We start from the raw sequence: 24,962 nt of genomic DNA on the forward strand, positions 1-24,962 counted from the left end.
TGTTTCGATATTGCCTCGAGGGTTTTTAGGTTATTTGAAAAATTATAAACGAAAGAACGGAGTCGGGAGAGCCTCGAGGGGCCCATAAGCCAACAGGACGCAGGCTGAGGCCGTGCCGGGTTGGCTTGTGAGGTCCTCATGTGACTCCGAGTCTTCTTTCTTTGTTTGTTGATATTTTTTTTGATTCAGAAAAAATCTTTAAAAAATTTCAGATCAATTAGACTTCGTTTAAATTAAGAGGACGGAAAAGACAATGTCCAGATTGTCTTCGTCTACTACCACATATTCACAACTGCGGTGCCAAACATACTCGGCAGTCGGTACTACGACTCCAGACGAGCGGCGGTCTCTTTCGCAAGTTGAAATTCGTATTTTAAATCCCATCATAAGCAAGCAAATAAAACGCCGGGTTTAAAAAGCCCAACGAACCGAGCAAAGGCCCTGTTTGGATCCTAGATTTAGAGTTAAAGTTGGTTAGATTGAACTCATCTAACCCTTAAAAATCCAAACAGGGCGTGTTAGAGTGGGTTAGATGCATCTAACACACCCCAAAAATCTAACCCATCCAAGAGGTGCTTTTTTGGGTTAGAGTTAGGTGGGGCCTAAAAAAGTTACTTTTCTCTCTCCCTCCACCACACAAAATCCTAGATAAAGAAGCCAAATAATTGAAAAAAATGCATTTATTGGCAATCTAACCCTTCCATCCAAACACCTCTTTGGTTAGAGTTAGTTTAGGGTTAGTCTAGAGTTAGAATCTAACTCTAACCTCTAACCGAGTTAGAGTATCAAACAGGGCCAAAAGCTGTTGACCGCACGCACCAACCAGCTCCCCCAGAGCGTCAGCGCTCAGCTGCCGCAGTGGCAGCAGATCGCGTGCCCCTCCAGGAAAGCCGCACGCTGCCACCACCCGTCTCACTCTCGCCACCGCACCTCAGTTTTTTTTCCCCACCTCACGCCCCTGGACCCTGGACCCTGCCGTCCCTCTTCCCTCTTCCCACCGGCCACCGCTTCCCTTTCCCCGAGGACAATAAAAACTCCCGCAGAAAGCGAAACACGCCGCAGTCATTCCCGCCCGCCGCACGCAACCCGCCTCCCCGTCCTCCCCATTTCAAATCACCCGAGCCCCCACCGCCGCCGCCGACGGGTGGGCCGCGCGGGCGTACCAGCCCCAGCATCCCAGTGTTACTGCGCCGCCACGTGGCCGACGTGGCCCCCACCTACGCTGCGTCGAGCCGGGGTAGTAGCGCCAGCGCCAGTACAGCCTCCTCTTCCCCCGCCTCCTTCCTCCCGTGCCGCTTCTGATACTGCTGCTGCGTGTCGTCTCGCTTTTAAAATCTCGCGACGCAGCGGCCTCCCTTCTCTTTTGGATTGAATGGAGCAGCAGGCCATGTGAAGCCTCTGACCTTCGGATACCTTCCCCTCCCTCTCCGCCTCGCGCCCCCCCGCGTCGCGCCGCGCCGAGCAGCGCCCCGCCGCCGCGTGCGTGCGAGATCCGCGATGTCGTCGCGGCCGTCCTCGTCGTCCTCGTCGAGGCGGAGCAGCTCGCCGTTCTCCGCGGGGAGCCGCCGCCCGCCGACATCCTCCTCCTCCTCCAGCTCCTACATGGCCGGGCGGCTCATCCCGCGCTCGTCATCCTCCGTCTCCTCGTACGGCGGCGGCGGGGGCGGGGGCTCGAGGTCCACCACCCCCGGACGCCGCTCCGCCCCCGCCCCGCCGCCGGCTCCTGCTCCGGTGCCGTTCCCTAGCGCGGACGAGCTCGTCATTGAGGACACCTCCCGATCAGGCGACAGCATCTCCGTCACCATCCGCTTCCGGCCACTCAGGTGGGGATCTGGGAAGGGGGCTGCGGGGATCTGCTTGCGGCCGCTGTTGCCGTGTGTTTCTGCCGCGGCGCGGTTGCCAGTATTCCGACTGATTTGAGCTGGATTCGATGTGGTTGCAGCGAACGGGAGATCCAGCGCGGCGACGAGATCACGTGGTATCCCGATGGGGATCGTCTTGTGCGGTGTGACTACGTCCAGCCATCGGCTTATGGTTATGGTAAGCAGCTGAGCTTTGTTGCTTCGTCGGTATATTTGGGGATTTGGCAATGTAGGTTGTGGGATTGGTGATTTGGTAAGTTAGGTACCTGAATAGTACATTTCAGCTTTCTGTGATTTGGGAGCTTGGATTATTCATGCAAATTTTGAGGATGACATTGGTTCGGTTCGGCTATTGGATGCAATTCTTTTTCCTGGGTACATTGGTGAAATATGCATGCTTACACAGTCACATACACGCTTTAACTGATATATGATGTTTATACATAGTCACAAATTCCCTTGTAAAAATACGTCTAGGTACATCCTTTCCGCAACAAGTAATTTGGGACGAGGGAGTACATGCTTTACACCATAAGTGAGGTACTACTGAAATTAGTATGGAGTCGCTAGTATTGTGGGCTGACGAATTCATAAGAGCCAAGACAAGGGAGGAAGAACTGAAAATTTTAGTCCTGGTTCACATTTTCTTAAGAGGCAGCTGGTATTGTTTAGTCGACAACTAGTGTTGACTTCAGTATGCCTTGAAGACTGTTTTCATGGAGACTGCAGAAGACCGTGAGCTCTCAATTGCCCTTACTAAGTATGCTGTGAATTTCAGTTGACTTGACGGCGAGATTTACGGTTTACATAGGCAATGCTAGTACAGGTCCCATGGCCCAATTTGTTCTCCATGACCAGTGGATGCTTGAAAGCTTGTTCAAGCTATAGATACAGAATATTTGTGAAGGGAAACATTGGTGTTGGCTGGTAATTTAGGAACGGGCACATGCCAGCCAGATTGCTGGAGTAGTTAAGAACATATATATCATCAGTTTGTGGCTTTTCGGGCGTGGATTTGTTGCTTCTACATTATATACACCTGAGAGAGAAGTTCCAATTCTCAGTGTATGCTTTCACTACTTGTGTACTCCCTCCGTCCCAAAATTCTTGTCTAAGAACTATCTATATATGAATGTATCTAGTCACATCTTAGTATTTAGATACATCCATTTTTAGACAAACCTAAGACAAGAATTTTGGGACGGAGGGAGTATTAGATACAACGTATATGCATATGGACATTTTGACTTATCTTGCTTGGGTATGTGCTTATTCGTTAAGTACAATGAGTAGTATGGAGTGCATTATGATATTATCTGATCTATGTTGTTAAAAGGCACAGTGATAAGACAATCTTATGCCCACCCATTTACACATAGCCTATGTAGCCTATGATTTAGAAGGGCGTTTTGAAATCTAGACTGATGATGGGTGTACTTCACATTCACACATAGCCTACGAAGCCTATGGTATGGATACAGTTTATGAGATCGTTCTTTTGCTCACAAGAGTGTCCAATGTGGGCATTAAACCATAATAAAGCTTATCCAGAAGCAAGGATGCTGTTTCCTCTGAGATGTTGGGAAGTGCTGAGCTGGGTACTGCAGATCCCTGAAGTTTCATTGAAGTTTGTGGCATGATTCGTGGCTTCATATAAAGATATACAGATGGATTTGATCACCTTTGATATGCGGGGTATTGGACATGTGGAGGGGGGGGGGTCCTATGTTCATACTTACACAGGGTTTTGTTCATTTTAGTTTTTGCCTCCTGAGATGTACATATATTCGAAATTCAATCTGAAGGTATTTATTTGCAAATTCAAGAACTGTGGTTCACTGTTGAGATGCATTAGAATGTAGACACCAACAAGGCTCTATATAGTTCTCTGGCATGTCTGATATTCTCCATGGACGTTAATCGTAGGACATGGATGATGCTGATGCCCTGTGGTGTGATCTTTATCAATATAAATTGGACAGATGTGCTGAAAAAGACCCAGAAAATTGTTTCATAGCAAACTTAATGGCATTTACTACTCCCTCTGCGCCCCTATTCTAAGATGTTATTACAACCAATGTACTCATATATTGGTTGTAATAACATCGTATATTATGGGATGGAGGGAGTAGTTTCTAAACAGTTATCCTGATTCTTTCCCTTATTGTGATAAAATGCTACTGGTCACAGTAAATCAATATAACTGAATTTAAAACTGGTGAAACAATTTAAGATAAATCAACATATTATGTCACCTTGATTTTGACATGATAATTAATCTCTTTTCTCCATTTTGTTTCTTTGTTTAGATAGAGTTTTTGGGCCTTCAACAGCTACAGAGGCTGTCTATGATGTTGCTGCTCGGCCTGTTGTGAAAGGTGCTATGGAGGGCATAAATGGTATGCCACTTTCATTTATTTAGGTTACTTATACACATTTTATGTTGATTTTCGATATAATTATAATGTCATATGTAATTCAACAGCTACAGAGACTTCTTTCTGTCCACCTTCACTCTATGCCCATATGTAATGTTACTGTCGTGATTGCACAGAGCATTCTGAGATATCCAATCTCTACCTTCTCATCAAGCCTCCTTTGATACCTAATTTGCTCTTATTGTCCATATCGTTTTCTTCAGCGCTTCGATATTTTATGAGGGCTATTGCTGTAATGGCACGGATTCTTACATAATTCATATTTTACCTTGTATGGTGAATTGTTAGCTTATCATAGTCATTGATCTCTGAACACATCTTTGTACTAACTTGTAGGGACAGTTTTTGCCTATGGTGTCACAAGCAGTGGGAAAACCCACACAATGCATGTAAGTTCTTATTTTCTACAGATATAAGATCGAAACACAGGTAGAATAGCAGCAAGATATTATTCTGTAAAGGGTCTTCCCTTTAGCATATTCCTTTCAGTTCAATTCTGTTGTTCCAATCGAATTTATGCACCTGCTACTGCACGTGGTAACAATTATGATTGTGCCATATCCATTTTTCGCAAATAATATTGTTGGATACAAGTCCATTTGTGATTTGTGAAGACAAGACTAATATTTATACTGCCTATTCATTTGTTCCCCAATCTTTCGCAGGGCGACCAGAATTGTCCTGGAATAATTCCATTAGCCATCAAGGATGTTTTCAGCTTAATACAAGAGGTATGACAGCAAGTGCTTGAGTTACATAGCAATATAGCATTTAAACTCCACACTGTAAATATGTTTAACCGCCATAATGGATTTATTTTATGTTATTTAATGAAGGAACACTTTACTTTGGTGACTAGTTAATCACCTCGTAAATCTGCGCCTATGTCTTCCTAGTCATTACTAGACACAAAGCATCGTTAGATAAACACGAAGTGTAATTTCAAACACTGTATCACCAAAGCATGCCATGTTTATGCATGTCATGCAAACATGATCTTTTATATTCAAACTCATCTGACCACAATAATCTGAATTTCCAAACAATGGATCTTCAAGACTTGAGAGTTAAGGCTGAGTCCGTATAATTGTGTGGTAGCTCTTTCTTGAAGATAAACTGCCTGGAAAGTGGACTTATGAGTTTGGAGAGTTCTTTTGTTGGTTTTTACGCAAGGATTTCCTCATTCACTTAGCAAACAAATAAAATAATCTTATTTGTTTGATTAACTGAAGAGCAATGAGGGGCTGAGAGGGAAGTCTGGCAACTCCAATTGTGGCCATAATGACATACTCAAACCTATATACTCCCTCCGTTCCAAAATATAAGACCTTTTAGGGATTTCACTAAGAGACTATATACGGAGCAAAATAAGTGAATCTATACTCTAAAATATGTCTATATACATCCGTATGTAGTTTATAGTACAATCTCTAAAAGGTCTTATATTTAGGAACGGAGGGAGTACAAAACTTGCATGCTCTCTTTAGTTGTAAATCGTGTTCTTTATCAACTGTACTGTTTACTCTTTGCTGCTCATGTGTATTAAATATTTTGTCATTTTTTTCTGGTTATACTGAACTTTAACCCTTGATTTGCATATCTTGACCAACAGACTCCTGGAAGGGAATTTTTGCTACGTGTATCATACCTGGAAATCTATAATGAGGTATGGTACCTCCATTTCATAAATTTCTCCAAAGGCACTGCATTTATCACTTTCTTGAATATTCCAACATCGGTACTGAAGTAACACTTAATACTTGTATGTTGACTAGAATAATGTCTTTTCTCTTTGTAATTAATAAATATAAATATCGACTTGTCTGACCATTTGCAAAATATTCCATGATTGATTTTCCTAGAGTCTGCTCCTATTAATTATCCTCATATTTCTCTTTTTCGTTTTGCTGCATGCTCTCAGCACTTATTTTTGTTGGTTGGACTTCACGTTCCTGATGGTAGATGTGCTGATGTGTCTACCTCCTTATATATGGATGGCCTTTGTTTGAACCAAGTCAAAAGATCTACAGATATTAATAATAATCCACTAAAGATACCAACTGTCCTGTTGTTCTGCTGGTTGGTTCCTGCAGGTGGAAGGCATCCCAGCCAAGCTTGAATCCTGCACTAAGCGTGTGAATACTATGTGCTGCACGAGGTCCAAAGCACTGGACGTGAAAAAGCCTTGTGCTTAGAGAAAGATTGCAACTAATCATAAGATAGTAACTAACAGTTTTAGTCTCTTATTTAGGGAAATATCTAATCGCAACTCTTTAACTATTCTTGGTGTGGGTGCAGCTTGCATGAGCCACACCCATGTCAGCTGGTGATTGTCATATCCCTCCAATCTTGTGCTATACAAATATTGTCTGAGTGATACTATGATTTCCTGTCCCCCGCGTGGCCTCTAGGGGCGGCTCAGGCGGAACCCTAGATCGAGCCGCCGCCGGCCCCTCTCCCATCTCAGACTCCTCCTCGCCTGCGTCAGGATCTCGTGGTGGAGGGAGGCTCGCCCTCCTGCGACGCGACGCGACGGCCTAAGCGGCGGTGCTTCCAGGGCTGCGTTTTCGACGGCTGCTGCCGAGGTGATGTTGGCGGCGATACCATGGGCTGCGGCCCGGTGCTCTCGCCGTCGCGTCGGGGCGAGGTGGCGCCCCCCTTCCAGCCATCCGGAGGCTCCTCTGTGCGTGTGCTCTGCTTCTGATGGTCCAGCGTCGCCGGTGGCTGCTGCCGTGGTGACGAAGTCGATGGGCTTCCCGGGTTGCGGCTCGTCCTCTCGCCGGCGTGTCGAGGTGGGATGGCGGTCCCCTCTTCCTGCCTTGGAGGCCTTTCCGCGTGCGGACCTTTCTGGTGGCCTGTGTGTTCTTGCTGTGGCACGGGGTTGCCGGATCTGTCTCCGGATCCGGCTCGTCGGTGTTTGCCGGTGGCGAGGTGGTTGCTCTTGCGTGGGATGGCGCCGTCTCCAGGCTTGAGGTGCGCGGTTCAGCGGGCGTGCGGGCCGGTGGCTCTTCTTAGTCGCCGGCTGCATGGGTTGGAGGGGATTGGGATTCTCCGTACGAGAATCGGCACGACTTTGTCGGTGCCGACGGCGCGTCGCCCGTGCATGCCGTTCTCCTCCCTGGAGGGTCGTCGTGGAGCTCTCCCCCCTCCTCCATCCCGAGTCATGTCCTTCGGGCGAAAGCTCAAGACTCTGTGTGAGTCGGGCGACGACGTCGCCTCATCGTCGCTTCCCCCTTGGGGGCGTCGCTTTGAAGTTCATAGTCTCCTTCGCGCTTCCCCAGGGGCTGGACGTGCACGGCATTGCGGTCGACAGGTGTTCGACCGGCGGTGCGAGGTTGGTGTGGTGTTGCGACGCGCATGGCAACGACTATGGTGACGACCAGAGCCGAGTCGTGGCTTGTCCTTCTGTTGCCGACGGTCTGGTGCGTCAATGGATGCGCCTATGCTGATTGCTGGCCGTGACAGAGAAGTCGAAGCTGTGGGCGGCAGGGCCATTGTAGCAACGATGACTCCATGAGGGCGGTTTTTAGCGGGCGGTGCTCTCCGGATATTGCGCTGGACTAGGTCGGTGCGAGGCTTGCAACTTTCTTTGTGAAGCTCGTTGCCAAAATCGGAGCTGTCTTGTCCTCGATGCTACGGTCGACTGTTTGGCGTTTGTGGGCAGGTCGTCCGCGTGGCGCGTGCCCCCATGTGGGGTTTTTAATCTCGGTTTTCCTCTAATTAACCGGGCAACTCTCGTCTTCTTAATCAATGAAAATGGCAAATCTTTTGCCTCGTTTAAAAAAAAAGACACTATGATTTCCGAATATTGACTATTGAGCTTCTTGCCTTTCATGAAGATCAAGTTAAAAGTTACAAGTCACACTCCATCACAGATTATCTGTGTCCAGAATGCACTTTCATCTAGTACTATCTGGATGGCTTAAATCTGTATTTTTATTGCAGGTGATAAATGATCTGCTTGATCCTACTGGACAAAATCTGCGTGTGAGGGAGGATGCACAGGTTTAATTCTCTAAAATTGTTACACTATGTTTATTGTCCTACAATTATTACACTATGCTTATTGTCCTGCTTCTGTATCTGTGCTGTAATTCTGTATTAATTGTTTTGCATCTCCTCCTAAACCTAATTTTGAGTACTTTTTTGGTAATTATTTTCTTAGATTTCTGCTTTTTTGTCACTAGTATGAATCTGCTTTTCATTTTTTAAAGTTCTGGCCGTCATCCCATCCAGTTAACAAACTGTGAAGATATAGTAATATTGTTAGTTTAGCTTTCATGGGTTTGATATGGATATTACTCGTACTTGCTACACATTATCTTTCTGCCCCTCCTTTTACCTTGTTTCTTCTTTAAAGTTCTGGCCATCATTCCATCCAGTTAACAAACTGTGAAGATATTGTAATATTGTTAGTTTAGCTTTCATGGGTTTGATATGGATATTGCTCGTACTTGCTACACATTATCTTTCTTTAAACCTTGTTGTTTCCTCATGAAATGATGTCTAGATTAATGGTTCCAGTAGAATGCCATCTATTTGATTTACAAGTTATCAAAATGATAAGCAGTTTTTGTGGCCTTCTTTTGGTAATGAAATTGTTACATGTCAAGTGAGCACGTAAACTATGTCTGGAGTGCCATTTGGGTCTGAGAGTGATTGACATGTAGTTCTTGTTTGTGTAGTCAGCGACTCAGTGTTGTTTTTTTCTTGTTCATCTACGATGCAAGCTGTATATATGCGATAACGCTGATGTAGCTTCATGCCTTTATCTACTGCAGTGATGTCTCTAGTTTTAAGCTTCCGCTGATCTTCTTCCTTTTGCTACAGGGAACTTATGTAGAAGGAATAAAAGAAGAAGTTGTACTTTCTCCAGGACATGCTCTCTCTTTCATAGCTGCTGGCGAAGGTGATTATACTATATTGCTTTCCCCACTACTAGAGTGTTACTCGCAAGATGGTAGAGATCACCGATTGGTATGGATATGCACCAGGAAGATGTTGTTTCTGTGAGACATGTGCTGTTAGCCATGCAGTATCTCTATAATCCATTAGTCTGCTTGTGAACTGTATGATTTTCTTCTCTTGTAGAACCAATAACTAGCCACTGATTTTCTATGATTGCTTTTGTTTAACGGATCTGCAGTTTCTCTGTGAGAAATTGTTGTCTCTCAATCAGTTATGCTGCATATTATCAAGACTACTGTTGTCCAATAATAATAATTGTACAGCTTTAAATTTAGACCTAAAGTTGCACGTAGTTTCCAAAATATGCAACTAATCGACTGACCGTCAGATAAAGAGTCAACGTCTAAGATTGCCGACTTAAAAACAACAATTTCTCAGTCTACTGAGAAATAAACTCTTCCATTACTACCTCCTTTACAAACTAGTAGATATTTTTCACTTCTAGCCATTAGCACACGTATTCAGGAATGATTTATGACCATAGAGTATCTTTTATCAGCTTATCTAGTGACTCCTCTCCCATGATCTATTCTCAACGTTGGTCTCTCTTATATTCCTAATCACAATATGATTAATGCATAGATACTTTAGTTTGGGAACCTAAAACATCATCTATTCGGTAAAAAAAAAGGTTTAAGCATCAGCTAATATTTTTTCTAGACGACATATGATTTTACTCACAGTTGTAATTATTCAGTTTGCTAACTCAATTTTGGTGCTGATTTCTGAATTACTCTCACTTTTTGTCTTACCCGATTGTTTCACAGTTTTTTCTATTTTGTTGACGTTTTAATCGATGATCTATAATTTTAGTCTTATCAGCTAATATTTTTTCTAAACGACATATGATTTTACTCACAGTTGTAATTATTTATTATTCAGTTTGCTAACTCAATTTTGGTGCTGATTTCTGAATTACTCACACTTTTTGTCTTACCCGAGTGTTCCACAGTTTTTTCTATTTTGTTGATGTTTTAATCAATGATCTATAATTTTAGTCTTATCAGAGTCAAACTAATGCTACTACTTAAAATGGCAGAGCATCGGCATGTTGGTTCAAACAACTTCAACTTATTTAGCAGCCGAAGTCATACTATTTTCACTATGGTGAGCTTACAAGTTTTGTCAGTATTTAAGGCATTTAATCAATTGTGAATATTGCCTTATTGTTCTTGTATGGTGGATGCTCTTGGGTTTCTTGATAATCCTGCATCATGTTTCTGAATTTCACATGTGATATGTTGTATTTTTTTATTTGGGCCCATAATATTTGTGCGCTCTTCTGCAGATGATTGAAAGCAGTGATCGTGGTGACGAGTACGACGGAGCCATGTACTCACAGCTTGTATGTTGTTTTTACCCATAAGCAAGATTTCATTTTTCAATCACTACGCTTTGACGCTTTCTAGTCTTACTTTTTAGTGCTTCTTCTCTGTAGAATTTGATTGATCTAGCTGGCTCAGAGAGTTCTAAGACAGAGACTACAGGGTTAAGAAGAAGGGAAGGATCTTACATTAACAAGAGTCTTTTAACCCTCGGAACAGTAAGCTTTTGCTTCTAATTACTTGTCACAACTTGGGGTTATTGTTTTATGTCTATCGTCGTAAATTTGAACTTGAAACACATCTCGTTAGGATCCTCTTTTAGAACTTTAGTTCTACCTACTTCAGGGAGCACACCTGAACTTATATTGGAAATCATCTGGTAATTAGTTGGGGCTGTTGAATATGTGGCAATGTCTTTTGTACATCTAATCAACTTTCAGGGCCACTTATGTTTCTGGTATCCTTAATGTAATCATCGATCACTTCTAAACTTCACTTTCTAATTCAAAGGTCATCGGGAAGCTCAGTGAAGGGAGAGCAACACATATACCCTATCGAGATTCTAAGTTGACTCGTCTGCTGCAGTCATCGCTGAGTGGCCATGGTCACGTCTCAGTAAGTATCTAGCCGATCTAGACCTTCCTGCTTTGTAACTCATTACATGTGCTGGTGGAGGCTATCTGTGCAGTGTGAAGCGAAACTTGATTATCAATTTGCCAGCTAATGTACCAACTTTATGCAGCTAATTTGCACGATTACCCCAGCATCGAGTAACATGGAGGAAACCCATAATACATTGAAATTTGCAAGTCGAGCAAAACGTGTTGAAATTTATGCCTCTCGTAACCGGGTAAATGTTCTCAGCATGCAATTCTCGCTTCCCCTGACACCATTATTTGAATAATTGATTAACATTTCATTATTTTCTCTGTCCAGTTAGTTGATGAGAAGTCTTTGATCAAGAAGTATCAGAGAGAAATATCATCTCTAAAGCAAGAGCTTGATGAGTTTAGGAGAGGAATGCTTGGGGGTGCTAGTCAGGAAGAAATAATGATTTTACGGCAACAGGTCTGCTTCATTTGCTTTTGCCAGATAGAACTAAGGAGTGAAATGGTTTATATCTATGCAAATGCTTGATTTTTTTTCTGTTCTATATATGAATACTTATAATGATTTCATATTGCTAAGTTGGTAAATGCTTAAAAAATGACTCTTCTTTTACCTTGTTTAGTTGGAGGAGGGCCAGGTAAAAATGCAATCTCGTCTTGAGGAGGAAGAGGATGCCAAAGCTGCTCTGATGAGCAGAATACAACGGTTGACTAAGTTAATACTTGTTTCCACGAAGACCAATATTCCTGCTTTGACAGATTCGTCTCGTCTTCAGCGCCAAAATTCTGTTAGTGAGGAAGATGTAGGTGCTCAATATTGATCTAATTGTGCATTTGCTGCTAAAATTTAAGGTTTTATGATTCTATAAAGTTATAAGTCATGCTTTTTATACTTATAAAGTGCACTAAATCTATGTATTTCAGAAGTTAAGCTCTTCGCAAGATGGTACTACAGTAGTCCAAAATGACAGTACATCAAAGGACACCTTATCATCTGCTTTGCCTGATCCGTTGGATGAGATCAATGGACTAAGGTCTGCTAGCGGAGATCCTTCTTCAGTAACTGGTTCAGGACAAGATTCAACGCAGGTATTTGGATTTGCATTCTACATCTTTTAAGTGACCGGTGCCTTAATCCTAAGGTTTATTGCTATCATCTCGCCCTTCTTGTTTTTTTTTTGTCAGTAGCACCAGTATGCATGCACAATTTCTTGTGGAAAGTATGTCTTATCACTTGTTCGGCTCAAAACAACATTTCGGAAACTACAATATCAGAATTCCAAAACCTATTTGGCCAGATTGCTGGTTTTCCCTAAAAACATTGCGTGCAATTAGTGTGGGTAACACTCACAGCTTACTTCCCATTGCGGTCATGCATTGTTTCTTTTCAGTCATGGCTGGGATTTTTTTCTTTTTGTGAAAAGTCATGGCTGGGAGTTGTGTTCTCTAGTTGACTGTATGCTCGCCGCCACAAATATTTTTGTCCTGAGCTCCATTCATTCTTTTCCCAGAATAGAAGGCATCTGCGATACAATACTGCGATATGCTCATATTATATTTCCGTAAAGCAAGACTAGATCGATTAATCTGTATTTTTGCTAGATAAAAGTAGAAGATACATGTTTATTTGTATTTTTGAAAATTAAGTATTTAGTGAGCCTATAAGTGAGCAAGGAGGTGATATTACCATATGAAAATGGAAAACCTAAACTAAGATCGAGAGCTTCTGTTTGCCATGCCCTAAAACCAAATGCAAACACGAAAATCAGATCTGGGTACTGGACAGTGGACTCTAGAATGGAATAGGTTCTAGAGAGAGGAGGCGGCAGCAGCTAGAGGGATGGAGGAGGTGGCTGTGGCAGGAACAACAGTTTAGTGCGGAGGAAGCGACATTGTGTGGTGGAAGCAGCAGCCTTTGGTGGAGGAGGGAAAGGAAGAGGCAGCGACAGCCGATAGGAGTGAGGAGGGGAAGGAAGAGGCAGTGACAGCCGATAGAAATGAGGAGCGGAAGGAGGGGGAAATAGAACGGGAGGGCTGCCAGAGGAGCCAAGGACTGAGTGGAGACTTGTCGTGGATCTTTATTTTGCACTCTCTGATGGAACATATCCAACAGTCTATATTAACAGTTCATCGTGGTTTCTTCCCTAACAAAAAGTTGTTCCTGGCTTCAAGAGCTCTGATGCTAGACATGCAATAGACAGTATAATGTTTATTTTATTATGTATTTTTTTAGAATCCATTTGATACCGGATTTAGCTGAATTTATGATTATTGATTATGGCTTAATGTATTTTGTGTATCAGGTGGGAATCACGGAATCAGATCATTTAGATCTATTGATTGAGCAAGTTAAGATGCTTGCTGGGGAGATTGCGTTTGGTACCAGTTCACTGAAAAGACTAATTGAGCAATCCATAGAAGACCCTGAAGGGACAAAAAATCAAGTAGGTGTTATCCTTAGCATTTTTTGTATTTAACCTTTTACTGAACATTCAATCTTCTTGTTCTACTGAATAAGTATCCACACAAATAGCATGTGCCTCCGTGTTACTGAAAGACAGACACATGGAGTGCTTGACAGTTGCATACACTATACAATACTGAACTTCTGCTATTTTTTTTTCGAGAAAACGCAAAAGACTTTTGCGGTTCATTGTATTGAAAAGAAGGGGTTTAGTACAATCCTCCTAGGAGGCATATTTACAAGGTGAACACATGCACACTAGTGGACATCCCATGTTTGTGGCAAGATGGCCCGGAGCCCCAAGGCGCCCGCACTGGCCTAGAGGCCGGCCTCTTCCTTAATCGTAGCCGCCAGGGAGGTAACCGATGGTGTTGCACCCTCAAACACGCATCCGTTGCGATGCTTCCAAATCATCCAAGGGACGAGCAAAGCAACGGAAGCCAATCCCTTGTGCATAGGCCTAGGGGTGTCGTGTCGTGCAGAGCACCACCAGTCGTGTAGAGTGGCATCGTTGTTGGGCAGCGGGCAAGAGAGGCGCAGCCATGAGAGGATCTCGTGCCACACTTCGCGGCTGAAAGGGCATTCCAGGAGAAGATGATGAATCATCTCCAGAGCCTGATCGCAAAGAGGGCAGCGCTGTGGGTGCGGCAGGTTGCGCCTCGCGAGGCGGTCGGCCGTCCAGCACCGATCGAGGTTGGCAAGCCAGTGGAAGAAGCGCGCCCGAGGCGGTGCCCAGCACTTCCAGGTAAGTTTCCAAGCGTGGCATCTCGCGGAGCCTTGAAAAGTGGCGAGGTATGCGGACTTGGCGGAGTACTCGCCGCTCGCGGTCCACTTCCAGCGAATGCTGTCTGGTGCGTCAGTGAGGACAGTTTCGGCGAGTATGTGCCAGAGACGCAGGTATTCTCCAATCCCCGGGATGCCAATCATGCCGTGGATGTCCGCGGCCCATTGGTTCGCGTGAAGGCCGTCCGCAACAGTTCTTGACTTGCGACGCCGTTTGGGGATGAGATCAAAAAGGAGAGGCGCGATCTCTCGGATTGCACGTCCATTGATCCATCGGTCCTCCCAGAACAGGGCGCGCTGGCCATTGCCGATAGCCATGGTGGTAGAGGCGAAGAAGAGCGCGCGCTCCTCGGGCGCGAAGTGCAGGTCAAGGCCGCTCCAGGCCCGGCCAGCATCGACTCGACTGAGCCACTGCCACCGCATGCGAAGGGCGAGGCCAGTGCGCTCGAGGTCGTGGACGCCGAGGCCCCCAAACTGGATAGGCCGGCAGACACGCCGCCAGTTGACATGACAATTGCCTCCGTGGGCCTTGGCGCGGCCAGCCCAGAGAAATCCTCTCTCAATCTTCTCCAAGAGTTTGATGGTCTTCTTTGGCGGCGCAAGCACAAGGAGCTGATGAATGGGGATCGCGCTCAAGACAGCCTTGGCGAAGGCAAGGCGGTCGGCTTTGTTCATTAGCCAGGCCTTCCAGGAGGGCAGCTTCCCAGTGACCTTATCGACGACGGGTTGCAGTTGGGCAGCCGTGGGGCGACGCAGCGTGAGCGGGATGCCCAAGTAAGTAAGCGGGAAGTCGACGATGGGGCAGCCCATGTGCGCGACAACACGAGCAGCGTCCTCGGTGTCGCAGCGGATGAGGGCCGCAGCGCTCTTCTGGAAGTTCACGTGCAGGCCTGAGGCGCGCCCAAAGAGCTGCAGAATCTCCTTCACCGCCGCGATATCGTCCGGCGACGGGTGGCACAGAAGAATTACATCGTCGGCGTAGAGGGATATGGTGGGATGGCGCGGCGCGGATGCAGCTGCTGCATGACTCGGAGCTCGACCGCGCGATGAAAGAGCCTGCCCAACGTATCCACAGCAAGGACGAAGAGCTGCGGGGAGACTGGATCACCTTGGCGCAGTCCACGGCGATGCCAAATCGCTGGTCCGGGTTGCCGTTGAGGAGAACCTTGGTGCTGGCCGACGACAGGAGAAGGGCGATCCAACCAAGGAAGCGGTTGCCGAAGCCATGGCATCGCAGCACCTCGAATAGGAAGGGCCACGAGACGGAGTCGAAAGCCCGTGCCAAGTCAAGTTTCAGCAGCACGCGAGGGGCACCCAGCTGATGCAATAGCCGTGCGGATTGACTTCACTAGGATGAAGTTGTCGTGAAGACTTCGCCCGGGGATGAACGCGTTTTGGACGTTGCTGACGAGGTTGTTGAGCCTGGGGGCTAGGCGGATCGAAAGCAGCTTGGCCAGGACCTTGGCGACGATGTGAATTAGGCTTATGGGCCTATAATCACCCATGCCAGTGGCCTCGGCGCGCTTGGGGAGGAGCGTGATCAGCGCCTGGTTAAGGCAGCTAAACCCTCGTCCACGCAGCGCGTAAATCTGGTCGAAGACGCATCGGAGGTCATGCTTGATGATCTGCCAGCAGGATCGGAGGAACTCCGCAGTGAAGCCGTCGGGGCCGGGCGCCTTGCGGGACGACATGCTTTTGATGACTTGCCAATCCTCGCTGAATGGCGCGTCAAGATCTTCCAGGTTTGAGGGCTCGATGAATTGCGACAGGTTAATGGTGCAGTCACGCTGCATGTCCGTCCCAATCCGGCTGTCAAAGTGCTCGAAAGTGGCCGCGGCCATGCCGGTAGGATCGGTGATAGCGGCGCCGTCGACAGAGATGCCATGTATCCGGTTCTTCTGCTTGCGGTATGCGCACTGGCGGTCGTAGAATGTCGTGTTCGCGTCGCCATCTCTGAGGGAGGCAATGCGAGCGCGCTGCCGGGCGATCGTCCGCTCGAGGGAAGCAAGGCCAAGGTAAGAGAGCTTGAGTTGACGACGCAACCGGTCCTCCTGTGGTGATAGGGCCCGTTGCTCTTGCGCGGCGTCGAAACGGAGCAGCAGCTCACGCGAGATCGCAAGCTGGTCTCGCACGTTGCCAACGGAACGCGCGCTCCAGCTGGTGAGCTTGCGCGCTGTGGCCTGCATGCGCCGCATGAACCGCTGGAACGGGTGGGCATCATCCACCGAATGCTACGAGGCCGCTACGATCTCCGGGAAACCGGCGAGACGAGTCCAGTACTCCTCGAAGTGGAATCGTCGACGCGTTGCTGGGAGTGGCGAGCAGTCGAGCAAGAGGGGGGAGTGATCCGAGACGACTAGGGCCAGGCAACACAAGTGGCATTCGCCGTGCCGCTCCTCCCAGTCCGTGGAGCACAGCACCCGATCAAGATGGACCAGGGTGGGTGGGTTCTGCTCGTTGGACCATGTAAAGCGCCGGCCGCTGAGATAAATCTCCTTGAGCGCGAGGTCGTTGAGAACGCGACGGAACCGCCCCATCATTCTCCGATTGAGATTGCCGTTGTTCTTGTCGTCGTCACGATAGATCATGTTGAAGTCCCCGTAGATGAGCCATGGCCCGGGGCATGCGTCGCGGACGTCGCGAATCTCCTGCAGAAAGGCTATCTTGGCGTTGTTGTCCTGGGGGCCATAGACGATAGATAGCCACCATGGCAAGCTTGTGCTACCAGTTGTGCTAACCCGGGCGGAGATGGTATTGGTGGTGAACATCGGGTCCGTGATCGTCACGTCCCGGCTCTTCCACGCCAGTAGTATCCCGCCACGGGTGCCGTTCGCTGGGAGATAAACATATTCATCAAACTCAGAGCCCAACGTCTCAAGGACAGTCGACGAGTAGACGAATTCCATTTTAGTCTCTTGAAAGCAAGCGATCGAAGCGCTGGAAGTTACAACAAGCGAGCGAACTGCCGTACGTCTGGCACGGGCGTTTAGGCCCCGAACGTTCCAGTTGATGATTTTGAGGCCGTGATCCATTAGGCAGAGGTCGACAAATGGGCACGCGACGGCTCAGCTAGGCCTCGATCGGGCTGCCCGATATCACCATGGTGACAGGCGCCGTGGACGGGTCGGCGGGCAGCGTGCGGCCAACGAGCGCGGCAATGGCCGTCAACACAACATGCGAGAGGGGCGCAACAAAGACCCCATCATAAGCCTTCATGGCCTCGGCGGAGATCACCTGATCGGTGCCGAGGGCGCGCAGTATCTGGACCTGCGCACGGCGCTCAGCGGTGGGCGGCACGCCGGGTTTGGTCTTCACAGCGGTGGCAGATCGTCCTCGGCGCCGCGAGAAGTTCAAGGGCTGTCGGCGGCGTTTGCATCCGGGGTTGGGAAGGGCAGAGCAAGTCTGCTTAGTTGCCGCGGCGAGGAAATCTCCAAGGGTCCAGGAGCTGATAGAGGCCGGCTGCCTGGTACGTCGCAGGGTGATTGGCGGCGTGGCAAAACGCCCTGCGCTGCGCACCTGAGGCGCATGGGCCGCAGGGGTGGATTGCGGCGTTGACGGGCTTGGTGAAGCGGGCGTGGGCCTTCGCAGAATGCTCCTGGGCTCCTGGGCCGCGGGGGAGGGGCAGCCCAAGTCAGCGTCTTCGATGGCAGCGGCAGGAGGGGAAGGCGCGATGGAAGGCGTGAAGTATGGTGTCCCACCACTCGCGTCCCACATTGGCGAGGAGAGGGGGCCATGCAGATCCGGCAGGGCCGCAAGGGTGGACGTGGGCACTGCATCCTGTGTAGTAGTGGCGGGGCGGCATGCAAAGCATTAGGTGACGAATCAGCCACAGGAGCTGACGAGGGCGAAGCATCGCTTTGCCCCGACAACGCATCAGCCTCCGGAGCCAAAGGTGGTGAGGATGAGCCGTCCGGATCCCCAGACGTGCAGACATTGGCCGTGGTGGGTCCATCACCCGAGGGGGTGTCTCCCTGCTCGCTAGGTGACGCGCACGACTGGGGCGTTGCGTGCCCGGCTCCTGCAGGAGGAGGGCGGGCGGGCGCCAATAGGCAGGTGCCAGCTGTCGGGGTGGCAAGGACCAACGGTGGGGTGGGCGACCCGGTCGGCCTGGGATCCGCTGCAGCTGCAGCTTTGGCCAGCGCCGCCTGAATCCTGGCGCACTTTTTCTTTCCCCCACGCTTTCCTCTTTTGGCTTTGCGACGAGGCGGGTGGGTCCCAGCCTGGGGCCATGCATCCATGCATCTGGCACGGGACGGTACGGGCGGAGGCGCATGCACAGCCGCGGCGGCGCGGGGCGCCGGCCAGCCAGGGTCGACTGCCTCGCCATCGGCCCGTAGGCGGCCCCTGGAGCAAGTCTAGACGCCGCCGGCGCATCCATTAGGGGCGGAGGTTGGTCGGCGACGTTTCCGGCCACGGCGGCGTTGCTGCCCGCGTCCACGACCATGGCCTGCAGGGTCATGCGTGTTGCCATGAGCCTCTCCATCTCCATTGCCATCACCATTGGTAGTATCGTCAATCACCCTGGGAAGGGCGGCGGATCTCACTAGCCGGATGGAGATAGGGTACTCCAGGGTGCGGACGGCGGGGACGTGCTCGACAATCTCCAGGATGGCATCTCGGCGAATGGAGGCCAGGTCTCGCACGCGCCCGGTGAGCCGGAATACGGCAAGGTCCGCGCGGGAGCGCGTGTCCGGGTGCGGCCGCTCAACCCAACAGCCAGTCCCGAGGATGTGCTCGGCCGTGGACAGGACAGGTGCCACGCCTGCGCCGGGATGCCGCGGAGCTCGAGCTGCATAGAGTATGCAAAGCTCCCAGCAGTGGCGTGGGCGAGCTTGCACCAGGGGCGGAGCAGCAGGGAGAAGCGAGCGGCGTTGATGAGGTGGTCGCCGGCCATCCGGTCCATGATCAGCCGCGAGGAGAAGATGATGAGGAAGTCCTCCGGGGCGTGCTTGTGCACGGTGAAGTCGCTGGGCTGCAGATCAAACATAGCATGGAGGGAAGCCTCCACGTCGGCCGGAGAGACGGAGGGCCTGGTGCCGGTGATGGTGGCCACCATGCCACGCGCGAGCACCTCCTCCGCTTCCTCCATCTCGATGGAACGAGCGATGGTGACACGCGCTGGCGGGGGGGCGGGCGGTGCGGCGTTACGAGGCTGCGTGGCGTCGCGGGGGAGTCGAGGAGGTGGGTTGCGCGGCGGGGAGTTGGGCACCTGCCGGTGAACCGCCTGAGGCTGCGCACGGTGGTCGCCGAGCAGCCGTGTCTCGCAGCAGTTGGACTCGTGGCCGGAGATGAGACAGCGGCGGCAGCGCACGGGGTTGGTGCAGGCACGCACCCGGTGTCCGCCTTCCAGGCATATGAAGCACAGGCCGGCGACTTCCTCGGGCGACGGGCTGCGGCGGCGGCGTTGGGAAGGAGGGGTGGCCGCGCGACGCACACGCGGGTGACGGTTCCTCCGCCGTGGCTGCTGGAATCCATCGGCGTCGAGTACAGGGCCTCCAGACGCACGGTGGACTTCCGAGCGCGGTCCCAGGCGGGCGGCGGCAGGAACGCGGGCGGCCGGCGCGGTTGAGTGGAGCGGCACCAGGGCCGAGGAAGCAGGGGCCGGGCGCGGCGCGGCCGGCGACGGGGGGCCGTGCGGGGCCGGCGGGGTGCTGAGGACCTCGCGGTAGGAGCGCGAGTCAGAGGATTCGCCCGCAGAGCCGCTCCAGCGGATGCGACCGTCGGGGCTGGAGTCGCCGGAGCGGGTGTCGGCGGAGGCCATGGCCGGAGGGAGGGGGAGGGGGAGGGCTACCGGCGGGGATTCGACGGCGGCGAGGCTGGTGGGCTAGGCTAGGCTAGGGAGCGAGCGGGGAGCGGGGAGCCATCGGTGATCTCGCACCAAAGTTATTGTTCTGGGATTCTAAATATTATTATTTTCTAAAGCTCATGATTGATATTTTATCTTGCCTTATGCCCTTTACTTCAACTGTTCCATTTTAAATATGCCACTTCTGATAGATGGCCCCTTAACATCCTCTTTTGATAGTGTGGCAACTCTTTTTGATAGATCTATCACTTTCTACATCTTCTTGATGTTCCAATGCCTTGCGCTGTAACTAATATTCATGCATGTATCTTTTGATAACAGATAGAGAATTTAGAGCATGAAATCCAGCAAAAGAGGAGGCATCTGCGAGCCCTGGAACAAAAAATCATGGAAAGTGGTGAGGCATCAGTTGCTAATGCTTCTATGGTGGATATGCAGCAGGTAATGTTGTCTAGTATAAATTTAAGGCTCTTAATTATTTGTGCACCCCCCTCCCTGCATAGTAACACACGGTTTTATGGAAACAGACTATTACAAAGTTGACAGCTCAATGCAATGAGAGGGCTTTTGACTTAGAGGTGATCTTACTAAATTTTCAGTGTGCCCACAAAGCATATGTGTCTTCAATGTACATGTATAGATATATTTTAGAAAAAATCTGATTGTCTAATTTGATGGAACAGTTAAAATCAGCAGATAATCGTGTCCTTCAGGAGCAGCTACAACAGAAGGTTCTCTTTCTTTCTTTCTTCATCTTCCTTTTTTGTGTGCTTAGTTTCAGTTTAGAATGTTTGAATGGGAAATACTTAATCTGTTGTACGAAAACATTGTGCTACTTGCAGAGTATGGAAATCAATGATTTACAAGAAAAAGTTCTGCGCCTTGAGGCACAGGTCATACCAAAAACCAACATATCACCTGAACAATGCACACAGCAGGAGATTCTTGATTTGAAAGCTAAACTTCAGTCCAAGGTTTGAACTGCTTTATCTTCAGTTTAACTGGATTTCTTTCAAGATTTCCGAACTAATTCTTTGCGTCTTCAATTTATTTTGTTTATTATGTTATACTGTGGATCTGTGGCATATTCTTATACAATATAAAACACACTACTACGTATTTGTTGATAATTTGCTGGAACATTACACTGAGTTTTGTGCTGCATTCTTTTTGAAGGGTGGTGGTTTGGTGGATATGCAATACTCCCTCAATTTATATGTTCATTTGACTGTTGTACATAACTAGTTCATGTTTTTTTCTTTATCAAATGAGCCAATTAGAATTTGCTTATATATCTTGACAGGAAGTTGAAAGTGAGAAGCATAGATACCAGCATCTGGAAATGATTGACGAAAATCGAGACCTAATCAATCAGAACCATAAATTAAGTGAGGAAGCTGCTTATGCAAAAGAATTGGCATCTTCTGCAGCTGTCGAGCTTAAGAATTTGGCTGAAGAAGTTACAAAGCTATCCATACAAAATGCAAGGCAGGCAAAGGAGTTATTAATTGCTCAGGAGATGGCACATTCCAGGGTTCCTGTTAGAAAGGGGCGTCCAGCAGGTAGTAGGGGCAGGGATGAGGTTGGGACCTGGAGTCTTGATTTAGAGGATATGAAGATGGAGCTGCTGGCGCGAAAAAAGAGGGAAGCTGCTCTAGAAGCAGCTTTGGTAGAGAAGGAGCTTCTTGAAGAGGAGTACAAGAAGAAGTTTGATGAAGCAAAGAAAAAAGAGCTTTCTCTAGAAAATGATCTAGCAGGCATGTGGGTTCTTGTTGCTAAGTTGAAGAGAGGGGCTTTCAGCATATCTGATTTAAATGTTGATGACCGGTCTATCAATCTAACTGACATAACTAATGATATAAAGGAAAACAAAGGTGATACAAATGTAGCTCTAGTTGAGAAACAAGTGCCAGATGATACTTTGAAGTCATTGACCGCAGAAGAATGTAGAAGTCCAGAATTTGAACCTCTTCTTGTTCGTCTCAAGGTATGTTATAATTTCCGTTTATTCATATTATGGCGTGTCTTCATGAAGGGGTGGACATATGCCCATTACTTTATGTACCATTACCGTTCTCATGCACAGTTTTCTGTCTGTAGACCTACACTATAAAAATAGTTTGTGGATAAGTGTGATGCCTTTGTAGTATTGGTAAAACTTGGTGTAGAATACTCCCTCTGATTCACAATATAAGTAGTCTAGGATGTTGACACGGCTTTAAAAGTAGCACTTTAATCACAATTTGCTTCAGAAGTATGTTGTTCCTAATAAAATAATTACTCCCTCCATTCCTAAATATAAGTCTTTTTAGACGTTTCACTAAAAACTACTCCATACAAATGTATATAGACATACTTTAGAGTGTAGATTCACTCATTTTACTCCGTATGTCTCCTAGTGAAATCTCTAAAAAGACTTATACTTAGGAACGGAGGGGGTATATGCTATGAAATCATATTCATTGACATACTTTAGAGTGTAGATTCACTCATTTTACTCCGTATATAGTCTCCTAGTGAAATCTCTAAAAAGACTTATATTTAGGAACGGAGGGGGTATATGCTATGAAATCATATTCATGACTATGTTGGCAAGGCTTTCTATGCTAAAGGTCAAACCCGAAAAAGTTTGAGTAAGAAATTAACTGCTATTATTATGAAATCAGAGGAAGTGGTTAGTAACTAAGGCCCTCAAGTGCTAAGCTGTTGATCCCTCTATGAACCTTTGAGGTGTGCCCTGCAATGGTAATCTAAGTGTACTTACATAGGCAACTTCAACTAGGTGATCGATTTGAACATAACAGTTATTTACATTTCATAAGTAAACTATTGCTTTCATTCAAATATAGAAGGCCACATTGGCGGCTTTAGTGGGCTCTGGGCCTAGTTTAGCTAGGTGGGATGAGTGTGTTGTTCCAGTTTTAGGACATTTCTCATATTAACTGGCCAATTATTTTCTCCATTTAACGAAGAGGCAGAGCTTATGTTGGGTTTAAAATAACATTACATCACAAACAGCTACTGGATTACTGATATTTTGCTGCACGCAGGCTAAAATTCAGGAGATGAAGGAGAAGGAAACTGATCCCCTGAGTGATAAAGATGTCAATTCCCATGTCTGCAAAGTATGTTTTGAATCCGCAACTGCTGCAGTTTTGCTTCCTTGTCGGCATTTTTGCTGTAAGTCATGTTAGGGTATTGCGTTCATGTGCTAAAAACCCTTATCATTTATGTTTACTAATAACGTTATGCCTTTTCTTCAGTGTGCAAGCCTTGCGCACTTGCCTGTTCGGAATGCCCTCTGTGCCGCACACGAATCGTAGACAGGATAATTACCTTCACGTAGATCACTTGTTAGCCTAAGGTACCAAATACTTCGCCATTTACCTGTTTGTATCTTTGATACTATCCTAATTTCTAACGTTTGAATTTTTCTGATGAAAATTCTTGCCAGGAAACTTTTGACGCACCCAATCTCTCCCTGTAAAATCACCAACCGTATATGTTCCTTTTTCTCTGTAGCAAAGAAGGTTACTTTTATGTTCCTTCTATGTTGTATTGCCATTCGTTTGATTTCCCTATATAGCTTTACCTTGGCTCCTTGTTGTATTGAGAAGTTCAGCGACTTCTCAACAAATGTGTATAGATATGTGACTCAACATTGTCCTCAGAAGTAAAGCAAATTGATGTGGCAATACTTTTTTTTTCTTCTCTTTCAGAAGTAAAGGATGAACATGAGATCCTGAAACTGATGCAGCTAATTATTTTCCTGTTGTTTATATGTTTGTTCCGAACGAGCCCTTGGGCAGTTTGTTTTCTAAATTGCCCTTGGGCAGTTTTGAGACGTCGAAATCTTGCAGTATTGTTTCTAGACAGTCGGTAGTGTAGTTGAAAAATATAATAGGATGCTGATAATCACCAGACGTGCGGGCTGGGTGAGAATCGACCGAACAAGTTTGTTCGGCATGGAAAGCTCCCTGGCCTGAACGCCCATCGTATTCCTTGTACAGCTCCTTGGCCCGAATGCCTGGGACGTCCTATATGCCGCTTGTTGCGGCAACTAGCCACTACTTCGCACAGGGAGTGCCCCGACTAGACCGCCCATTAGTAGCGCAGTATAGCGAGCGGGAGGGTAAAGAGTTGCACTGAAGCGAGTACTGTAGCGTGCCGCTAACGTAACAACTCGACACTGCAATAGAAATGTAAAATCCAATTCTTTTTATAAAACTGTGAACAATTTGTGTTTTCTGGAATATTTCAGAAAAGCACGAAAGTTTTTCAAAATCACGAACACTTTTTTTGACACTGGATTTTTTTTTCTGAAATTCCGAAACAAAACCGGGCAAATGCAAACATTGTTAAACTACCGACAAAATTTAAGAACATGAACATTTATTAAAATTTCTATTTTTTGAATTGCAACTTTTTTTGGAACTTCAAAAAAATTGAAAACGTGAACATCTTTTCAAACGGGATTTTTTAATAAAAAATGTGAAATTTTGGAGCACAAGGATTTCAAACTTTTTTTACAAAAACACAAACCATTTTTTGAATAGAAGAAAATATTTTTAAAAAGGTGATTAGTTTTTGAATTTAAGAGCAAAATTTGAAAACATGATTTTTTTTATTTTCTTCAAACTGGAACATTTTTTGAAACTTCAAAAAAATGAAAACATGAACATCTTTTGAAACAGGAACATTTCTTGAA

The 24,962-nt window shown here is 47.3% G+C and overlaps 1 protein-coding gene across 2 annotated transcripts; it reads left to right on the top strand.

The window, feature by feature from the left end:
• The first annotated feature begins 1,305 nt into the window (after window positions 1-1,305).
• LOC123434184 (kinesin-like protein KIN-7K, chloroplastic) lies at window positions 1,306-23,949 on the top strand. Of its 2 annotated transcripts, none has more exons than XM_045115498.1 (25): window positions 1,306-1,823; window positions 1,943-2,040; window positions 4,172-4,261; window positions 4,637-4,689; window positions 4,966-5,031; window positions 5,913-5,966; window positions 8,246-8,305; window positions 9,131-9,209; window positions 10,308-10,375; window positions 10,557-10,613; window positions 10,707-10,811; window positions 11,104-11,208; window positions 11,336-11,443; window positions 11,530-11,661; window positions 11,825-12,004; window positions 12,126-12,290; window positions 13,505-13,645; window positions 20,576-20,695; window positions 20,782-20,832; window positions 20,938-20,985; window positions 21,097-21,228; window positions 21,558-22,241; window positions 23,305-23,379; window positions 23,518-23,618; window positions 23,709-23,949. In XM_045115498.1, exons 1-24 carry the CDS (start codon window positions 1,498-1,500, stop codon window positions 23,575-23,577), a joined length of 3,057 nt encoding a protein of 1,018 aa, XP_044971433.1. In that variant the 5' UTR covers window positions 1,306-1,497; the 3' UTR covers window positions 23,578-23,618; window positions 23,709-23,949. The 2 variants fall into 2 exon arrangements, with proteins under 2 accessions (XP_044971433.1, XP_044971432.1); XM_045115497.1 differs by having other exon boundaries at window positions 1,312-1,823; window positions 23,305-23,434.
• Window positions 23,950-24,962: the final 1,013 nt, after the last annotated feature.

This window comes from Hordeum vulgare, chromosome 1H, assembly GCF_904849725.1.
Source record: "Hordeum vulgare subsp. vulgare chromosome 1H, MorexV3_pseudomolecules_assembly, whole genome shotgun sequence".
Classification (NCBI taxonomy): Eukaryota; Viridiplantae; Streptophyta; class Magnoliopsida; order Poales; family Poaceae; genus Hordeum; species Hordeum vulgare.

Bases quoted from the DNA above. Each gene is read 5' to 3' on its own strand.
- LOC123434184 (XM_045115497.1), top strand. From the start codon at position 1,498: ATGTCGTCGCGGCCGTCCTCGTCGTCCTCGTCGAGGCGGAGCAGCTCG. The intron at 1,824-1,942 runs GTGGGGATCTGG...ATGTGGTTGCAG, and splicing joins ATCCGCTTCCGGCCACTCAG to CGAACGGGAGATCCAGCGCG. The intron at 4,262-4,636 runs GTATGCCACTTT...ACTAACTTGTAG, and splicing joins TGCTATGGAGGGCATAAATG to GGACAGTTTTTGCCTATGGT.